Below are 16,661 nucleotides of genomic sequence, written 5' to 3' on the forward strand. Positions count from 1 at the left end.
CAACCAACATCAACCGCAGTGATCTAAACACTAATTTGATCGGTCTGAAATTTGTTGGATTTTCTCAAAGGAACAAACCTGAAGTAGCTTTTGTCACACTTGTAGTTCTAGAACAAGTCAGAACTAGAAAGAGCCAGCTAATTTGGCAATCAATATTTATCCAAACAAATGCCACCTAAAACTCCCACGTTACAAAACGAAATCAAACAAAACACAGGCTCTTTTGCCACGTATATTGCCACGTGTAAATCTGCATGCAACTAATCTTCCTATCTATAAGCACCTTAAAAACAGAAGAAATCAACATAGCAGAAGAATTATATCACTATATTTCACTCATTTTAGGGTTTCAGCAAAAAGTAGAAAGAAAAAATGGAAGGTAAACATGTATCAACTCATCCAGAAGTTCCAGGTGAACCAACGAAGACAGGAACAGCAATTCTTGAAACAGCAACTGCTACAATTCAAGGCTTTGGTCCTATAAACAAGATTCATCAGCACCTTTGCGCGTTAGATTTCTTTTACTTATATTTCTCTTAATCATTTTATTTACAGAGGCGAGTTTATGGGGTGGTGATTCATCAAACCTATAGTTCGTTTTCGTTTTAGTTACTCCCTCCGTTTTCAATTTATTTTCATTTTGTTCTTAAACTCGGAGTTTAAGAAAAAGAGAAAAGAAAGACTTTTGAAACTTTTAAGTCTTCAGATTTAAAAGCTTAAGGGATAAAAACTTTGTGAGATCACGATATTTGTGTGCGTTATAAAAATTTCTCATTAAGGGTAAATAGGTAAAATAAGGGTAAATAGGTAAAATGAAGAGTTATTTTCAAATTAAAAAATGTGACGTTTATTTTAGGACAGACTCATCTAATTTGAAACGGTGGAAGTACTAGATGCATAATTAAACATATTCAATAAATTCTTTGTTATTTTATAGAATGAATTTGAACATAGACATATTTAGGTATTAAACAAAACCTAATATAAGTGGCCATAGTTAACAATTTAGAATATTTAAAATTCATTTCAATTATAAATGTTTAGAACTCTATTGATGTTCTAAGTCGTACGAGTGTCATGTAAATTGGAATTATTTGGAGTATTTTCTTTATCTTTTAACTACACCTTAGAAAACATTCTTACTTATAATTCGCGTTCATTTTTTTTTATTGGGCCGTTGTGTGGGGGTGGGGAGGAGGAAGGATCTACCTTCTAGGATGTAATAATTCACTTATTGTTGACTGTTTTTATTTATTTGAAATCAGATCTTTGTTTTAATTGCTGTGTATGCTGTTGATTAATTTCGTGTGTTGAATTTCAAAGTTGCTTGGTTAATTTGTACAACACGCATCTATATTTTCAGGTTCCATTTCTATGGACATGACATGACTCGACAAGTCGAGGCGCACCACTTGTGCGGTCACCAAAACGAAGAATTCAGGCAGTGTCTCATCTACGACAGACCAGACGCCGATGGCCGGCTGATCGGGCTCGAGTACATTGTCTCAGAAGAACTGTTCTTAACATTACCAGATGATGAAAAGAAATTCTGGCATTCCCACGAGTTCGAGGTGAAGAGTGGTGTTCTATTCATGCCTGGCGTTCCTGGTCCGATTCAACGACAAGATCTTGAAAAAGTTGCAAAAACCTATGGGAAAGTGATACATTTTTGGCAGGTAGATAGAGGTGATACACTTCCTTTGGGAATTCCTCAAGTTATGATGGCTCTTACTAGAGATGGTCAGCTCTATGAGAATCTTGCTCAAGGTAAAGGAAAACTTCTTATTATTAACTATACGTAGCATTATTTATAGATAGCTCGTACGAAATGGATTAAATTATATTTTAGTTAATGTACAACAAGCATTATTTGTATATTTTTAATATTTTTACACTTTAAGAATTACTTTATTAATAATTTGATTGTGTAAATATTTATTTTTAACATTGTATTTACTACGTAATATTTTATCATGTAGATTTAGAGAAAATTACAACAACATACTTAGCTAGTGTGACACCACTCAGCCAGTGCGATGGGTATGCGCAGGCTAGAGTATATGTATACCTTAGTCCTATCTTACCTTATCTCTATCTGAGAGGTTGTTTCTTCCCCTTGGTTGAGAGGTTGTTTCTGATGGATGATCCTCGGCTCAGGGAAAGCGCTTTCATAAATTTATAGAAAATTGTTCCTTAATCTGATTGTATAAATATGTACAGATATGGAGAAACGTTATGGAGTATCATTTGCTGAAGAAAGAGAGAAGAGGGCAAATATGGAAGGGCTAGCTCATGGAATACATCCACTTGCAAATGCGGGAAGCAAAGGGATTCAAACTGTGTTGAGAGAAGTTGATTGCAAGCCTGTGGAATCTGTTCCTAGAGTTTTTGTTTAATCCTTTGATGGTAGGACTAATAATATATAAGCCTATGTAGATAGTATAAGTGGATAAAAGAATAAATGCATGTTTTTGTTTTTGTAATCAAACACTAACTAATAGTGTATAGCTATGAAAAGTTGCAAACGAGTTCTACTGTGTATTACCAGTTGGTTGTGTGATATTGGCTTCTCTTGTTTTTGTTTTCACTTTGGATTTTTCCTTTTTTAGAGGAAACATTTATCGATTAAATTGCCAGTACAAAGATCATTGGGGTACTGATGGTTTTTCATAGTTCCTTTGAAACTATGGAGTACAAAGATCATTGAAGTGCTGCTATCTTTTCTAATTCCTGTGTTTTGGTTTGTGTGACCGATATCACTTGAGCATAAGTCGGTGGTGACATACAACGACCAATCTTGAAAGATCACTCTTTCATCTAAGGATGTCTAAACCGCTGCACCGACCATTCGGGGGAGAGGCGGAACACTGCGAGGTGGGTAGTTTATCTGGGGCGGATGCCTCCTAAAGAGAGCTGCGGATGCCTCCTAAAGAGAGCTGCTGGAGTCATCATCGCCTGCAAAGAGGTGGAACCAACCAAGACTGATTTTGTAGACGGGTCTAAAGGTCAACATGGATTTCTCCGAGCAGAAGCAATCTATCAAAAGGAATAGGGGAAGTGATAAGCTGCTTTAATGTTTATTTTTTTATGATTAATACATATACAGAGTCCCATACACATGTATATTCTCCCATATAATCTCATGATATCAGATTGATCTATGAGTACAGCAACTATCTCCGGAATCAGAAAACGGGGCATTATAAGCTTCCCACATTATTGAACGACGAGATATAAGCAAGTTTTTTCGAAAATATCATGGAGCATAAAGGCGTTGGTAACAGGCAAGTTTCCGTAAAATATATGCAGTGCATGTGTGTCCAGAATATCCTACAAAAGCCAATAGATGTCACCTGTTAAACCCCTACTCAGTTTTCCAGGAGGACAATGGCGGAGTCTCTGAATTTATCCATGTTGATGACATGTAGAGATGTCTTTCACCTTTGACAACAGAGGCATACGACTCGAGCTCTTTTATGTCTTCGGCTGTTAACTTTACAGATAAGGCACCAACGTTTTCGTTGAAGTTCTCAATCTTGGTAGTGCCTGGTATAGGGCATACATCATCTCCTTGGTGAAGAACCCAAGCCAATGCTAACTGTGAAGGGGTGCATCCTTTTCTTGCAGCCATTAGATTCAGTTTCTCAAATACTTGCTTGTTAAGCTCAAAATTTTCCGGCCTGAACCTAGGGAAATTCTAGAAAGCAAACACGAGAGTAAAATAATAAAATTAACAATGCAGGTGAAATAGATTTGAAACAATTCATTGATGCAACATTCAACAACAACTACTATTCCTTAGTCCCAAATAAGTTGAATCGACTATATGAAGCCTCACACACCAAATTATACGAAACTGGCTTTATTACGTCAGGGAGCAAGAACAGGTGGTTGTGTGCCAAACCAGTTGCGTCTTAAGACATCTTTCAAGGAAAGGGCGAGTTGAAAGTTTAGGAGCATAACACTAGTTTGATTCAAAGACACTGGCATGTTTCTCAACCTATCAGATTCTCATAATAATACAAGAATTGTTAAGAAAACTTCTTTATATTATGGTCATTATTTTTTTGATACGTTAATTTGGGGAAAACTGCTTTATTTCATTAAGCTATTCCTAGAGAAGCTGTCCATAGAAATTTCCTTGAAGATTTTTCTACTACTCTGCATGTTAAGTATTGAGCGCTGGCATGGTCATCTATCACCATAAATGAAAGGTGCTCTGAGGACGAGGCATTTTGTGGGCATGATTAGCCAAAAGCTTTAACCTCACGGAGCAGTTTGAGAATCTCCTTAAAAATCAAGGCACAAAAAGATAAGAAGATACTATATTAAATGCAACTACAATCATCAAGTTGATGCTCAAGTCAATTTCTCCAATGGAAGGCTTGGAGTTAAAGAAGCCCACTACAACCATTCAACTTTGTAAAGACAATGTAACAATGCCTATGAACAGATAAGCAAAAGCAGTCAACAGTTTACATGATATCATAGGACAATAATTTATGTGGTCTAACCTTGCGAAAGTCATCCTCAGACAGGTTTTCAATCAACTTTGCGCCTGCTGAGAAGAATCCTCGTCCAAGAGGACTATAAGGGACGACCCCTATGCCAAGTTGTCTGAACATGATAAGTATCAGAACAGACACTGATTTGCTAGTAATTTGATGCAAGGGGATTGACCTAAAAGATATGTCACCTGCAAGTAGGAACTACTTCTTCCTCTAGATCTCTAGTCCACAAAGACCATTCCATCTGGACAGCTGTTATTGGATGAACAGCATGGGCCCTTCTGATTGTTGATGCACAAGCCTCTGATAGACCTATATATTTGATTTTTCCCTCTTCAACGAGTTTCTTCAGTTCTCCCATCTTACAACATAATGCAAGCAGTATTAGAACATATATAATAATTGGTAAATATGGAAATGATAGTGCAGGTTCCGCATCATCATGTGCCACGATCCAGATTACAGGTGCATGACATAGATAATATTGTAACTATTACATTAGGTAATTGCATAAATCACAGGAGACGGATGCCAAAATGATAAACCTAGAAACTATTATGAAATGACACTACTTATTTAACTAGGTATAAACTTCAAAAATGTTGGGATAACCTGAGTCTTGAAATTCCAATTATAAGTATTTCAGAAATGACTTGCTGTGAAAGAGTTTATCACAAATTGATGAAATTCGTACAACGAGTTATTAAAGAAAAAGTTCGTAAAACAAAAAGAAGCCAAAATGGAAGAGTAGCATAAACCTCAGAAGGAGTGTCACATAAAACAAGCACGGAGCTACCAACAGAGCCATTTTGGTATTTTTGGAAGGCAAACTTGGACAAATAATGTTGACTCTATAGTCTATGACCAACAAAACAGGATTTATCTGATGTTAATTTTTAGACTGTGCAAGGTAAATCTGCAATAAGGACTACAAATCTATTTGCAGTAAAAACGAAAAGGCCAGTAATCTGTCTAGATTAGTAAGTAGGAAGGGATTCCTCAATATATGTGGCAGCGCTTTTTTATTCAGGTAATGTACATCGGACCTTCCTGGGATGAGTGGTGTTGAATGTAAACCAAAAAGTGGAAGTGACCCGAGCAATTTTTACCTTTGTGCTTGACTAATCTTGGGCTATGTGCTCAGACTCTCCGAAAATGTTGCCGGGTGCGTGTCGGATCCTCCAAAAATAGTGTAATTTTGGAGGATCCGACACGGGTGCGGCATCATTTTGGAGAGCCCGTGCAACATAGATCCTGGGAACCTAAGAGAGTAAAAAGATGCTAGTAGGACACAAAGAAGTAGACACACTAAGGTCCTAATGGTCTTCATTCAGCTTTAGCAAATCCTATATTCCCTCTATTTATAAGCACATCTGTATATAGGGAAACTTTAGAGGAGACAACTCCTAGAATAGATTTTATAGGGAATAATCATTTCAAGATTGTAGCCGCTTTTGCGATCAGATATTTTAAGACCAGGTGGAGTTCAAGTACTTGGACTTGTTGCTAGAGCAGGTCATGCACTCAAGCTTTGAGCTACCTAACTTTGAGTAATTCTACAGGCAGAGTTGGTCACCATAAGATAAGATCCTAGCGTCCAATTCATTTGTTCTAACAACCTGTTCTTGGTAAGTCCCCCTTCTTGGGGTGGCAACAGGACACTAACTCATCTCAGGAACTTACCAGTGGTAACATGGGATTCACCAATCTACAGTGAGTTTGTGACAATCCTTCATCAGAGAGAGTTCTTCCAAAGAGATTTGAAAACAACTAAACAATCTATTATGCTTTCCCATATCAATCAGATTATATCACATCCTAAAGTTCAGCATGGAGGTTTTGCTCTCTTTATTTGTATGCTTTTTTTTCGTTCAGTCAAGGTGAAGCATGTTTTGGCTCCTCCGGTTCCATTCACTCCCTTGGCCAGACTTCATGTTTGCAATTAAACAAACAACGACAACAAAAACAACAGTTATACCTAAACTCAAACTAGTAGGAGTCAGCCACATGACTTGTCAATAGTTCCGCTCCACTTCGACCAACTTCAATCCAAAACTCAAATTTTGTTTTTTAAGAAAAAATAGGAGTTCTCTACACTTTCTAATGACATACAAATCTCCAAGACAATATAAAAGAACTTTGTCAAAACCTACACCTAAGGTAAGTGTACCACATCTTTTGATAAATAATGTAAGTGTACCATGACCAAACATTTCCCTAACTAGGTGGTATTGTCTATACGGATCTTCTGCTTCCATGTGTTCTACTCTTTGTCAAATCCATATGGATTTCGAGGGATTGTAAGCTGTTCAATACAACTTCCTTCTTCTTGATGTTAGGTCTACCTTGTCCCTTCCAACACTTCCCATGGATTTTATGCTTGCTATTAATCTAATAAAAATCTACCTGAAATATCTAGTGGATGAATAATGGTAGCATCCCAAAATCTTCATGAATATGTGACTAGTATATCAACTTGATGCACAGCATGAATATATTTTATAAATCGTGAAAATAATTACAGTGTTTCTTTAACAACAATTGGATCTTCTCAACCAAACAAAATATAAGAATGCACCAATTTGTAGATTCGCCCTTTATATGAAGTGATCAAGAAATGACCACGGCATTCTGCCTATAACCATAATTAAAATAACAAGCACCTCATCATACAAATCATTTGATTTGACTATTTGCTAAAAGTGATGAAATACACTACAGAAACAAAACTTTGGAGCAAAGATGCCATACTGTGACTTCAATTGGCAACTGAGTATCAATGCGATGAATATAATACAGATCAATGCAGTCGATGTCCAGTCTCTTCAAGCTGGCCTCACAACAAGCCCTTACATATGCAGGTTCACCACAAATGCCCCTTTTCCCATCTTCAAAACATATACCGAACTTGGTAGCTATTTGTACTTTCTCTCTCATTCCTTTAATAGCCTACACACAATTGGGTACTTTAACATGAACATACCTATAAAACTCTGTCAGCATATATAAATCATAGACATATGAGGACACGTATTCAAGCAGGCACAAGAAGAACAATCATGAGGTATTAGGTTCGAATCCCAGTGGAGGCAAGAAATACTACTCCCTCCTTTCAAATTAGATGGGATACTTTCCTTTTTAGTCTGTTTCAAAATAAATGACACACTTCTAAATTTGGCAATAATTCACCATTAAATTCTTTATTTTACCCATTTTACCCTTAATGAGAAGCTTTTATAACCACACAAATGTTATGGTCCCACAAAGCATTTACCAATTAAGCTTTTAAGACCACAAGTTTCAAAAGTCTTTTTTTTTTCTTAAACTCCGTGTCGAGTCAAACTGACTCATCTAAATTGAAACGAGGTAGTAGTTGGTATCCGGTGAAATAGTCAAGGCGTGTGAGCTGAAGCGAACACCACGGTCATAAAAGAAAAAAAGAGTATATTTTTACATACTCTAATGTCAAATAATCTAAAACTGCTAATATTAAATTAAAGTCTAAAAGAGAAATCCAGAATGCAAAATCTTCCTTAGAAATTTAACAAAAAAGTTTCATACTTTTTCAAGAGAATTAGTGAATAAATTTCATTTAAAATTTAGTAAGGAACAATAAAAACTTAAGATCACTCTTTTTTCAATATAACCTTAGAATTAAGAGAATTAACCGTAAAACTTCACTTTTTCTTAGTGAACAATTAAAATACCATAACTGCTACTACAGCAACACAAAGGTACAACAAGGTAAGCAGGAAGTACAAATTAATATATGCAGGTTCTGTATATATAAAGAAGCTTCCATATACCACCATTATCAAGGAAAAAGCTGTCATTTTCGCTTAGCGAACAATTAAAATACCATAACATCTATAACAACACAAAACGTACAGCTAATTAAGCATAAAGTACAACTAATTCATGCAGTATTTACAATATTCAAATGAAAAAAGTTTTAATCACCTTGCCAATGAGGATTTCATTGGTGAGAGGTCCATAGATATCAGAAGTATCGAGGAAAGTGACTCCAGTATCAATTGCGTGATGGAGTACTTTGATCATTTCGGGCTCGGGCTTGGGCGGGCCGTAGTTGCCCGACATACTCATACAGCCCAGCCCGATTCTGGAAACTTCTAGACCTTGTGAACCTAGCTTAATTCTCGGTACTTGTAACGGCGTCGTTCTCTCCATCTTCTCCGGCTGTCTGAAAATAGTTAAGCTCTTAAAATGAAGTTGTGGTCTTTATAAATAGAAAAGGCTTTGACAGGTAAGTAAATTGCATTATAAGTTCATAAAGCTTGAGGGATGCTGCAATTAGACTCCTGAAGTTTTTTGTTTCTGGTAATTTGCCCTCAAGTAGTACATTTGAGTATTTTCACACCATAACAAAAAATGACTCATGTTTTTAAGTTTTATCCGACTTAATCCATATTGTACATATTTTGAAAGTACTAGCAAATTCAAAATTTGTGTTTTTACAACCATTGCTTCTAAAAGCTATGGAGTTAAATCTGTGTTCTCACAACCATTGCTTTCATTCTTTCTCCTTCTCACATCTTCTACATATGTTTCAAGTGGCCGTGTATTTTTTTATTCTCTCCCTATGCCACCTAGTTGCAATGTAAGAAAATTAAAGAGTAGAAGTCCACCATTGAAGGTCATTCAAAGCTTTGCTTTCGAAAATAAGATATTTTGAGTTTGTTAGTAGTTTGGATCGAGTGTTGTTTCAATTGGTTGAAAATATCAAAAGGAGTTCAAAATTTAAATTTGAAGTAGATTTGAGCAACATTTGAATTAAATTTCAGAAAAGACGCAAGGGAGAAGACGAAGTCAATTTTTTATATAATTATGTATAATATAAGTGTGTAAACACATTATATACACTATTATACACTTCTATACAAGCGTTTGTAGACGAACTTATTCCACGATTTTCAGTTGCAATTCTTGTTCAGAATCAGTTCCAAATCTCCATTAAATGACTTCAATTTTATATACAACCTCCTTATACTATTTCTAACAAGTCTAAATAACACCCACTCCAAATTTCTCACAAAATCAAATTCAGAATTTAAACCCACATATTTAAGCTTGATAAAAATCTAATTTTCACCACCCAAATGAATGTGGTATGTTGAACTAATATTTGAGTCACAGTTACTGATTTGAAAATTAACTTAAAATCTTAAGCAATCTTTTTTAAAAATTAAATAGTAATTTTGAGAACCTATTGGAGTTGGATGTTGAATCTTAACCTATTATTTTTGGGTTAGTTGGTTGTAAATTAAAATATGGGCTATAAAATTTAAAAGTAAGAAGTCGAGTTGTTCTTATGTGAAATTTTTTCCTTTTCTTAATATACAATGCATAGTTTATTAAACTTGAGCAATTTAAAACTCGATTTTAAATTGAAATGCTTTTTACTAAACTTATTTGCAAGAGTTTAAGTAAGAGCTTTTGATAAAGATAGCCGCTCGGCAAAAACTATAAACAACCGCTAGCCCATAAATACACATTACAACTTGTAGTCAAAAACAAATAAATTATGTTAACCACCATGCGGCCCCGAGCCTCAACTTTCTTATACAAAATTATAATTTACTGTTAGGATAATTTCAAAGATTGACATCCCTTATACTAGTTTTAAATATTACGTTTACTTTATTTATTTTAATTTTTTTGTGTAATAATTCTTTTAACTTATTTTTTAGTAATGTAGATAAATAGGAGTATAAGCTAAATGTGCCATTTTCTATATTAAACTCTTTGCAACTGATAAATTCTATCAAACTTGTGTATTTAACAAATTCTTTATGGATAACAATCACACAGTAATGGTCCAATCTATCAACAATCATTATGTGCCACCTACCTACGACCACCCTGCCACCAAGAAAAGAGGAGAAAACAAAATCCAACAAACAAAAACATAAATTTATGGAACATAATCTGAACTCTTGAATCTTTTTCTAGTCAAAGGAGACAATCTATACATATAATTATATAAAATAGGCTGTCACTAAATAATTTTTATACAATAGACTGTTATCATGCAAAATATATACAAAATAGACTGTCACTATATAAAAATTATACAAAATAGACTGTTACTATACAAAATAGACTATCATTATACAAAAAATATACAAAATAGATTGTCACTATACAAAATATATACAAAATAGATTGTTGCTGTACAAAACATATAGGAGTACTAAATTGACTGTCACCGTACAAAATATATACAAAATAGTGTATCACTATACAAAAAATATACAAAATAGATTGTCACTATACAACAAATTTTACAAAATAGACTGCCACTATATAAAAATATACAAAATAGACATTTCGGGCTATTATAAGTAATATATTTGGGCCGGAGGTACATTTCGTGTCAATAGAAAAAAAATATGAGCTATTAAAATTTTGAGGGGTTATAGAGGGTCATTTTCTCTTTTAAGTAAAAGACTTTACATATTCCTTGTACAATATTTGTTGTGAAAAAATCAAAAAAAAAAATCCCTTCTTACTATTTGAAAAAATCAAAAAACAAATGGAGCATAAAAAAGAGGCCAAAGAATCACTTAAAGTGGACCGAAGTACTTTGTAGAAACAAGACAAGATGGTACCGTTCCCATCAATACAGAAGCGAAACTATAGTTTAAATTAAATGAGTTCAACCTATAAGTTTTTACCATTAAATCGCACATTCAAAATCATGGCACCATAATTTCAAATTAGCTGAAATTTTAGTAAATTTTTACATATATATTTATACTTTAAGTGCAAATACTTGGTTATGTTGAACTCAATGAACTAGGCTCCATCCACCATTGCGCGTCAAACATTATTATTCAGCTTTCCAGGAGGACACTGGTGGAGTCTCAGAATTTATCTAAGTTGCCCACATCGGTGGTGGAGGTAGGATTACCGCTAAGGGGGTTAAAAAAAGAAAAAAGTTAAAAGGGTTATAGCTAAAGTGGAATAAAACTAATGACCTTACAAAGGTTTTGAACCTCCTTGCCAACTAAATTATGCTTTTGGGTTGTGACAAGGGGATTCAAAACATAATATATAGAGGTAAAAAACAGATTTTGTCTTACATATACAATGTAATTTTTCGACGAAGGGGTTTCGGGTGAACACCCTTCCGCCCCTAAATCTGCCCCTGACCCACATGAATGCATGTCTTTCACCTTTGACCATATCAGCAGCAGCACATGACTCCAGCTCTTCTATCTCATTTGCTGTTAGTTTTACAGATACGGCTTCAATATTTTCGTTGAGGTTCTCAATCTTGGTGGTACCAGGTATGGGGCATATGTAATCTCCTTTGTGAAGAACCCAAGCCAATGCAAGTTGTGATGTGGTGCATCTTTTTCTTGATGCTATTTTCAGTTGCTCGAATATTTGCTTGTTGTGCTCAAAATTTTCAGGCTTGAACCTTGGTATATTCTGGAAAAGCAAATGGTGAAAGCAAATGTATATCAACCATATTTTACGTCTGTTTTGTCCGTTGAATTATAACATGCTATATCAGAAGAGATTTTGAGCAAAAAGGATATGTTGGCAAACTTTGGAACATGGTTTTGCATCTGCTTGACTGGTTGGAGCTTGAAAATGAATCCATGGCTAAATGACACTAACAAACTACAATATCCTCTAATAGCAAAATGGCTCAAGGGATACACTCATGTGCATGACTAAATATTACTCCCTCCCAATAAAAAATAGGGCATCAATGTTATCTACAGAGTCAACCAGCTTTTATTTGAATGATTTGTTTAAATATTTAAAAAAATTATAAGTATAAAAAGTGTGATATATGGTACTCTTTACATCCCAAAAGGAAAAACTCTTTTACTAGTTGGAGTCATACAATTTCTCTGTTTTCTTTTGACGACAACTTCTTTTAAACACCTCTTTTTAATATTTCCAATTATAACTTTTGTGATCTCCAGTATTTTTCAATAATGTAGAAATACATTATATTGATCCGGAATAGGAGGCATTCTTTGATAACTTATATAAAAAAACAAAAATAGGAGGCAAGAACTAAAGCATATGCTCGAGCACTACCTTATAGTATTGAATCCAAAATATGGACATTACCTGGGAATTCCAATTCCTATATGGGACAATTCCAATTCCTAATTCTCTGAAAAAAGCCTTATTCAGAAGAACCTTCATACTATCTGAAAGAATGAAATCTAAGAGACACATTACCTGCAAGTAGGGACTATGTTGCTCGGACTCTTCGACAATGTAGCTGGGTGCGTGTCGGATCCTCCAAAAATAGTGTATTTTTTAAGGATCCAGCACGAGTGCGGAAGCATTTTGGAGAATCCGCGTAACATAGAGTACGGACTATTTCTTCCTCCAGATCTCTGGTCCACAAAGACCACTCCAACTGAACAGCTGTTATTGGATACACAGCATGCCCCCTTCTAATTGTTGCTGCACAAGCCTCAGATAGGCCTATATATTTGATTTTACCCTCTTCAACCAGTTTCTCCTATCTACATACTATGCCACACGATATCATAACAAAAAATAGCAATAAGTGATAAGCACAATAAACGAAATGCCCGATTCTACTGTTTTATGTCATATAAAGCCTCAAGAACTCCACCCCTCTTTTCCTCCCCACGTTTTACATTAGTTATTTACTAATAGAAGATGATTAGTATCGTCTTGAGCGCCGAGGGTCTATCGGAAACCGCCTTTCTACCCCTCGGGATAGGGGTAAGGTCTACACACACTACCCTCCCAAACTCAGCTAGTGAGATTTTAGTCGTTGTTGTTGATTAGTATCGTCTTGGTGATGCTTCAAAAATTACAGTAGCTAACAATCATGCATCTTCTTCTCCTTAAATTGTCTATTGAAAAAGTAGCATCTCACACTGTAGACTATACAAAAAAATCCAGCTCTTTCGAACCCCGATCTCCACAATGATTTCCATGCAGAGACGCTAACCTTTGTTACAGTTGACTGTAATGTGATTTCATCGTAAAGCATTTGTTGGTGACAGAGTGTAGAGCAAAGTTAGTTTGACGTAAAGAGAAGAAGTCTTTCCACTGCAACAGGGTTTAGGAGTATACTGGGTGATGCACCAAAGGCAGATTTGTGGGTTGAATTCCACTGGAGAAGGGGCCGAAACCAGGTTTTCAGAAGGAAACTTGTTTTTGGAGCATTTATGAAATTACAGTTAGCATAGATAAGCTTTTCTTTTATGTAGAGAATCATGTCTCTACCTTTTTTGAGATAAATTTATCACAAAAATATCAAGGTGTTGGCTTAAATTCCACATTTCTGTACACCACTTTTTCTGAACTGTTAGTCGAACAAAAGTCCAACTCTAACTATGTCTTGTGGATTGACAATGCAAACAACGCATCAGAAAGTCTTCATGAAAATATCGATACGGTAATAACAAAAGTGCACGCAAATAAAATAGCTCATCCCACATAGTTGAATCTGTTAGTCCCGCCAATATTGTTGTTTATATAAATAATAATTTTGCAAAATATAAGTTATCGTAATTAAACAGTAATTAATTCGAGCCCACTGAATTCACAGTATTTCCTTAAGGAATTTAATCCCCTCCTAGCACCCAACGTAATGGATTATTTCCTCCCAGGATAGAACGAATCACACACTGGTGTAACGGTACTTCAAACCCCAGTGTTTCAGCGAACACAAAATTCGGTAGCAAATCACACTTACAGTTGTTTTGTTTGAAGTTAAAACAATGCAGAACGAATGAGTAGAAACTCAGAAAATCGTATGGAAATGCTGAGAGGAAGGAGTGCAATGTATAGCCAAATCTGTTGAGCGATTTCAATTTTGTGTCTTGTGTATTGTGTGTGTCTTTCTTCAACAGCTACTGCACATATATATAGCAGCCAACTTTGAAGATGAACGACCCTCCATCCTCCATGGTGGAGCATGCACTAGCTTGTTTGTGGAGCAAGCACATTCATGGTGGGAAGAACATTAGGTGGCTGCCTGGTAGTCAATACACGGATTGGAAAATATCCGTTACAAATGCGGATAATCTTACGTTAATATTTACTATTAACAAATAAATTTAGTCCAAAAAATTAATCAATCAATCGATCATTTGACCAAATTCGAATCCGAATCCGAAGCCGAAGCGGTAGCCGTAGCCGAAGCCGAGCCAAGCGAGCGACGACGACGACGACGACGACGCGAGGCTTGCTTTCTTCTTAACTCTTTAAGAGCTACAAGAAGAGCAATTATATATATACCCACCAAAAATCTTTTCCTCTTCCAATATGGGACAATGTCTCATTGTCAAGAGGGGGAACATAAAATTTTACTCAAAACTTTTATTTTCCCTCCATTTTCCATTTACCCTCATTTTAAGACTATTTCATCTTAAAAACAAAAACCTCAACAATCCCCCACATGAATGGGGAATGGCTATATCACGGAAGTATGCATGGAAAAACTGTGTGATTTACAAGCAAGGATTAATCGCATCTGGATAAGTAGGTTTCCCTTTGAACTTTCCGTAGTAAACTTATGTCGGATATACTCGGTCAATCGGTAGTTTTGATATCTTTGAACCGTCGATCTTTGGTGTATACCTAGACAACCATAAGTCACACAATCAACCCTTAACCATCTTTGGTTCTCATTGTTGTGTTCGTTTCAGCCATGAACACCGCCTAGTTTCATAAGTGCGTAGAGAACTGGCCTTACAAAGTTCTCCTTGAAGCGGCTAACACTTCACACTTACATATGTGATTCCTAAACGTGTCATCCTGTAGATACACTATTTGATATACCCCGTATCAAATTTAAAAATCATTAAAAAGCCTTAATGTTTTATCCTTGGTACTGAACATTGTCTCATCACGAGAACGGACTAAAATTTTATTTGACAATGTTGAACCGTCATTAATGACTTTGTTTGATCTCCTTGAACCTAGATCTTGGGATCTCCAGTCTTCTAGGTAGAGTTACCGCCACAATGACTTGTTCTCGGCCATAGCCCCATTCCCCTTGATGATTTCTCAACTACCTCTCTAGTTAGGCCTTTTGTAAGTGGATCCGACATATTATCACTTGACTTTACATAGTCAATCGTGATAATTCCTCTAGAGAGTAATTGCCTAACGGTTTTATGTCTTCGTCGTATATGACGAGATTTACCGTTATACATAACGCTCCCAGCCCTTCCAATTGCCGCTTGACTATCACAATGTATGCATATTGGTGCCAACGGTTTGGGCCAAAATGGAATGTCTTCCAAGAAATTCCGAAGCCATTCAGCTTCTTCACCGGCTTTATCTAAGGCTAAGAATTCAGCCTCCATTGTAGAGCGGGCAATACATGTTTGTTTGGATGACTTCCAAGATACCACTCCTCCACCAATAGTGAATACATATCCACTCGTGGACTTAGAATCAATTGAACCGGTGATCCAATTTGCATCACAGTATCCCTCAATCACCGTAGGGAATTTACTGTAGTGCAAGTCAAAGTTCTGGGTATGTTCTAAATATTCCAAAACTCGTTTCATTGCCATCCAATGAGATTGGCCTGGATTGCTCGTATATCGACTCAGTTAACTTATAGCACAAGCTATATCTGGTCGTGTACAATTCATGATATACATTAAGCATCCCAACATACGAGCATAATCCAATTGTTATATGCTTTGGCCTTTGTTCTTTGCTAATGCAAGATTCACGTCAATTTGGAGTCTTTGCAACTTTAAAGCCCAAATGCTTGAATTTTTCAAGTACTGTCTTAATATAATGAGATTGTGACAATGCCAGACCTTGAGGAGTCTTATGGATCTTAATTTCCAGAATTAAATCAGCAACTCCCAAGTCTTTCATATCAAACTTGCTATTGAGCATACGCTTAGTAGCATTTATGTTGGCAATGTCATTACTCATTATCATCATATCATCCACATATAGGCAAACAATGACTATGTGATTTGGAATATTTTTAATGTACACACATTTATCACATTCATTTATCTTAAAACCATTTGACAACATTGTTTATTTAAATTTTGCATGCCATTGTTTGGGTGTTTGTTTTAGTCCGTAAAGAGACTTAACAAGTCTACATACCTTCTTTTCTTTACCTGGAACCACAAACCCTTTAGG

General features: G+C 35.7%; 2 protein-coding genes and 1 pseudogene across 5 annotated transcripts; 1 reads left to right on the forward strand and 2 right to left on the reverse strand.

Moving 5' to 3' along the window:
- Positions 1 to 297: 297 nt before the first annotated feature.
- On the forward strand, positions 298 to 2,560 carry LOC107823184 (oil body-associated protein 1A-like). The gene is made up of 3 exons (XM_016649781.2): positions 298 to 509; positions 1,364 to 1,767; positions 2,221 to 2,560. Exons 1-3 carry the CDS (start codon positions 373 to 375, stop codon positions 2,394 to 2,396), a joined length of 717 nt encoding a protein of 238 aa, XP_016505267.2. The 5' UTR covers positions 298 to 372; the 3' UTR covers positions 2,397 to 2,560.
- Positions 2,561 to 2,806: 246 nt separating this feature from the next.
- On the reverse strand, positions 2,807 to 8,735 carry LOC107823183 (putative aldo-keto reductase 2). 4 transcript variants are annotated; one of them, XM_075229205.1, is made up of 6 exons: positions 8,469 to 8,735; positions 7,260 to 7,457; positions 4,697 to 4,869; positions 4,515 to 4,617; positions 3,354 to 3,697; positions 2,807 to 3,036 (listed from the first exon to the last, which is right to left on the reverse strand). In XM_075229205.1, the coding sequence occupies exons 1-5, from the start codon at positions 8,694 to 8,696 to the stop codon at positions 3,365 to 3,367; spliced, it is 1,035 nt and encodes a 344-aa protein (XP_075085306.1). In that variant the 5' UTR covers positions 8,697 to 8,735; the 3' UTR covers positions 2,807 to 3,036; positions 3,354 to 3,364. The 4 variants fall into 4 exon arrangements, with proteins under 4 accessions (XP_075085306.1, XP_075085305.1, XP_075085304.1 ...); XM_075229204.1 differs by having other exon boundaries at positions 2,818 to 2,955; XM_075229203.1 differs by lacking the exon at positions 2,807 to 3,036 and having other exon boundaries at positions 3,067 to 3,697.
- A 1,638-nt stretch (positions 8,736 to 10,373) lies between these two features.
- LOC107811172 (uncharacterized) overlaps positions 10,374 to 16,661 on the reverse strand; it is a 29,715-nt pseudogene continuing 23,427 nt past the window's right edge.

Source organism: Nicotiana tabacum, chromosome 14 (assembly GCF_000715075.1).
Source record: "Nicotiana tabacum cultivar K326 chromosome 14, ASM71507v2, whole genome shotgun sequence".
In the NCBI taxonomy this organism is placed as follows: Eukaryota; Viridiplantae; Streptophyta; class Magnoliopsida; order Solanales; family Solanaceae; genus Nicotiana; species Nicotiana tabacum.

Coding starts and splice junctions, on each gene's coding strand:
- LOC107823184 (XM_016649781.2), top strand. CDS start 373: ATGGAAGGTAAACATGTATCAACTCATCCAGAAGTTCCAGGTGAACCA. Junction 510..1,363: donor ATTCATCAGCACCTTTGCGC/GTTAGATTTCTT, acceptor CTATATTTTCAG/GTTCCATTTCTATGGACATG. Junction 1,768..2,220: donor CTATGAGAATCTTGCTCAAG/GTAAAGGAAAAC, acceptor AAATATGTACAG/ATATGGAGAAACGTTATGGA.
- LOC107823183 (XM_075229205.1), bottom strand. CDS start 8,696: ATGGAGAGAACGACGCCGTTACAAGTACCGAGAATTAAGCTAGGTTCA. Junction 7,458..8,468: donor ATGAAATCCTCATTGGCAAG/GTGATTAAAACT, acceptor AATTGTGTGTAG/GCTATTAAAGGAATGAGAGA. Junction 4,870..7,259: donor AGTTGCCAATTGAAGTCACA/GTATGGCATCTT, acceptor TTATGTTGTAAG/ATGGGAGAACTGAAGAAACT.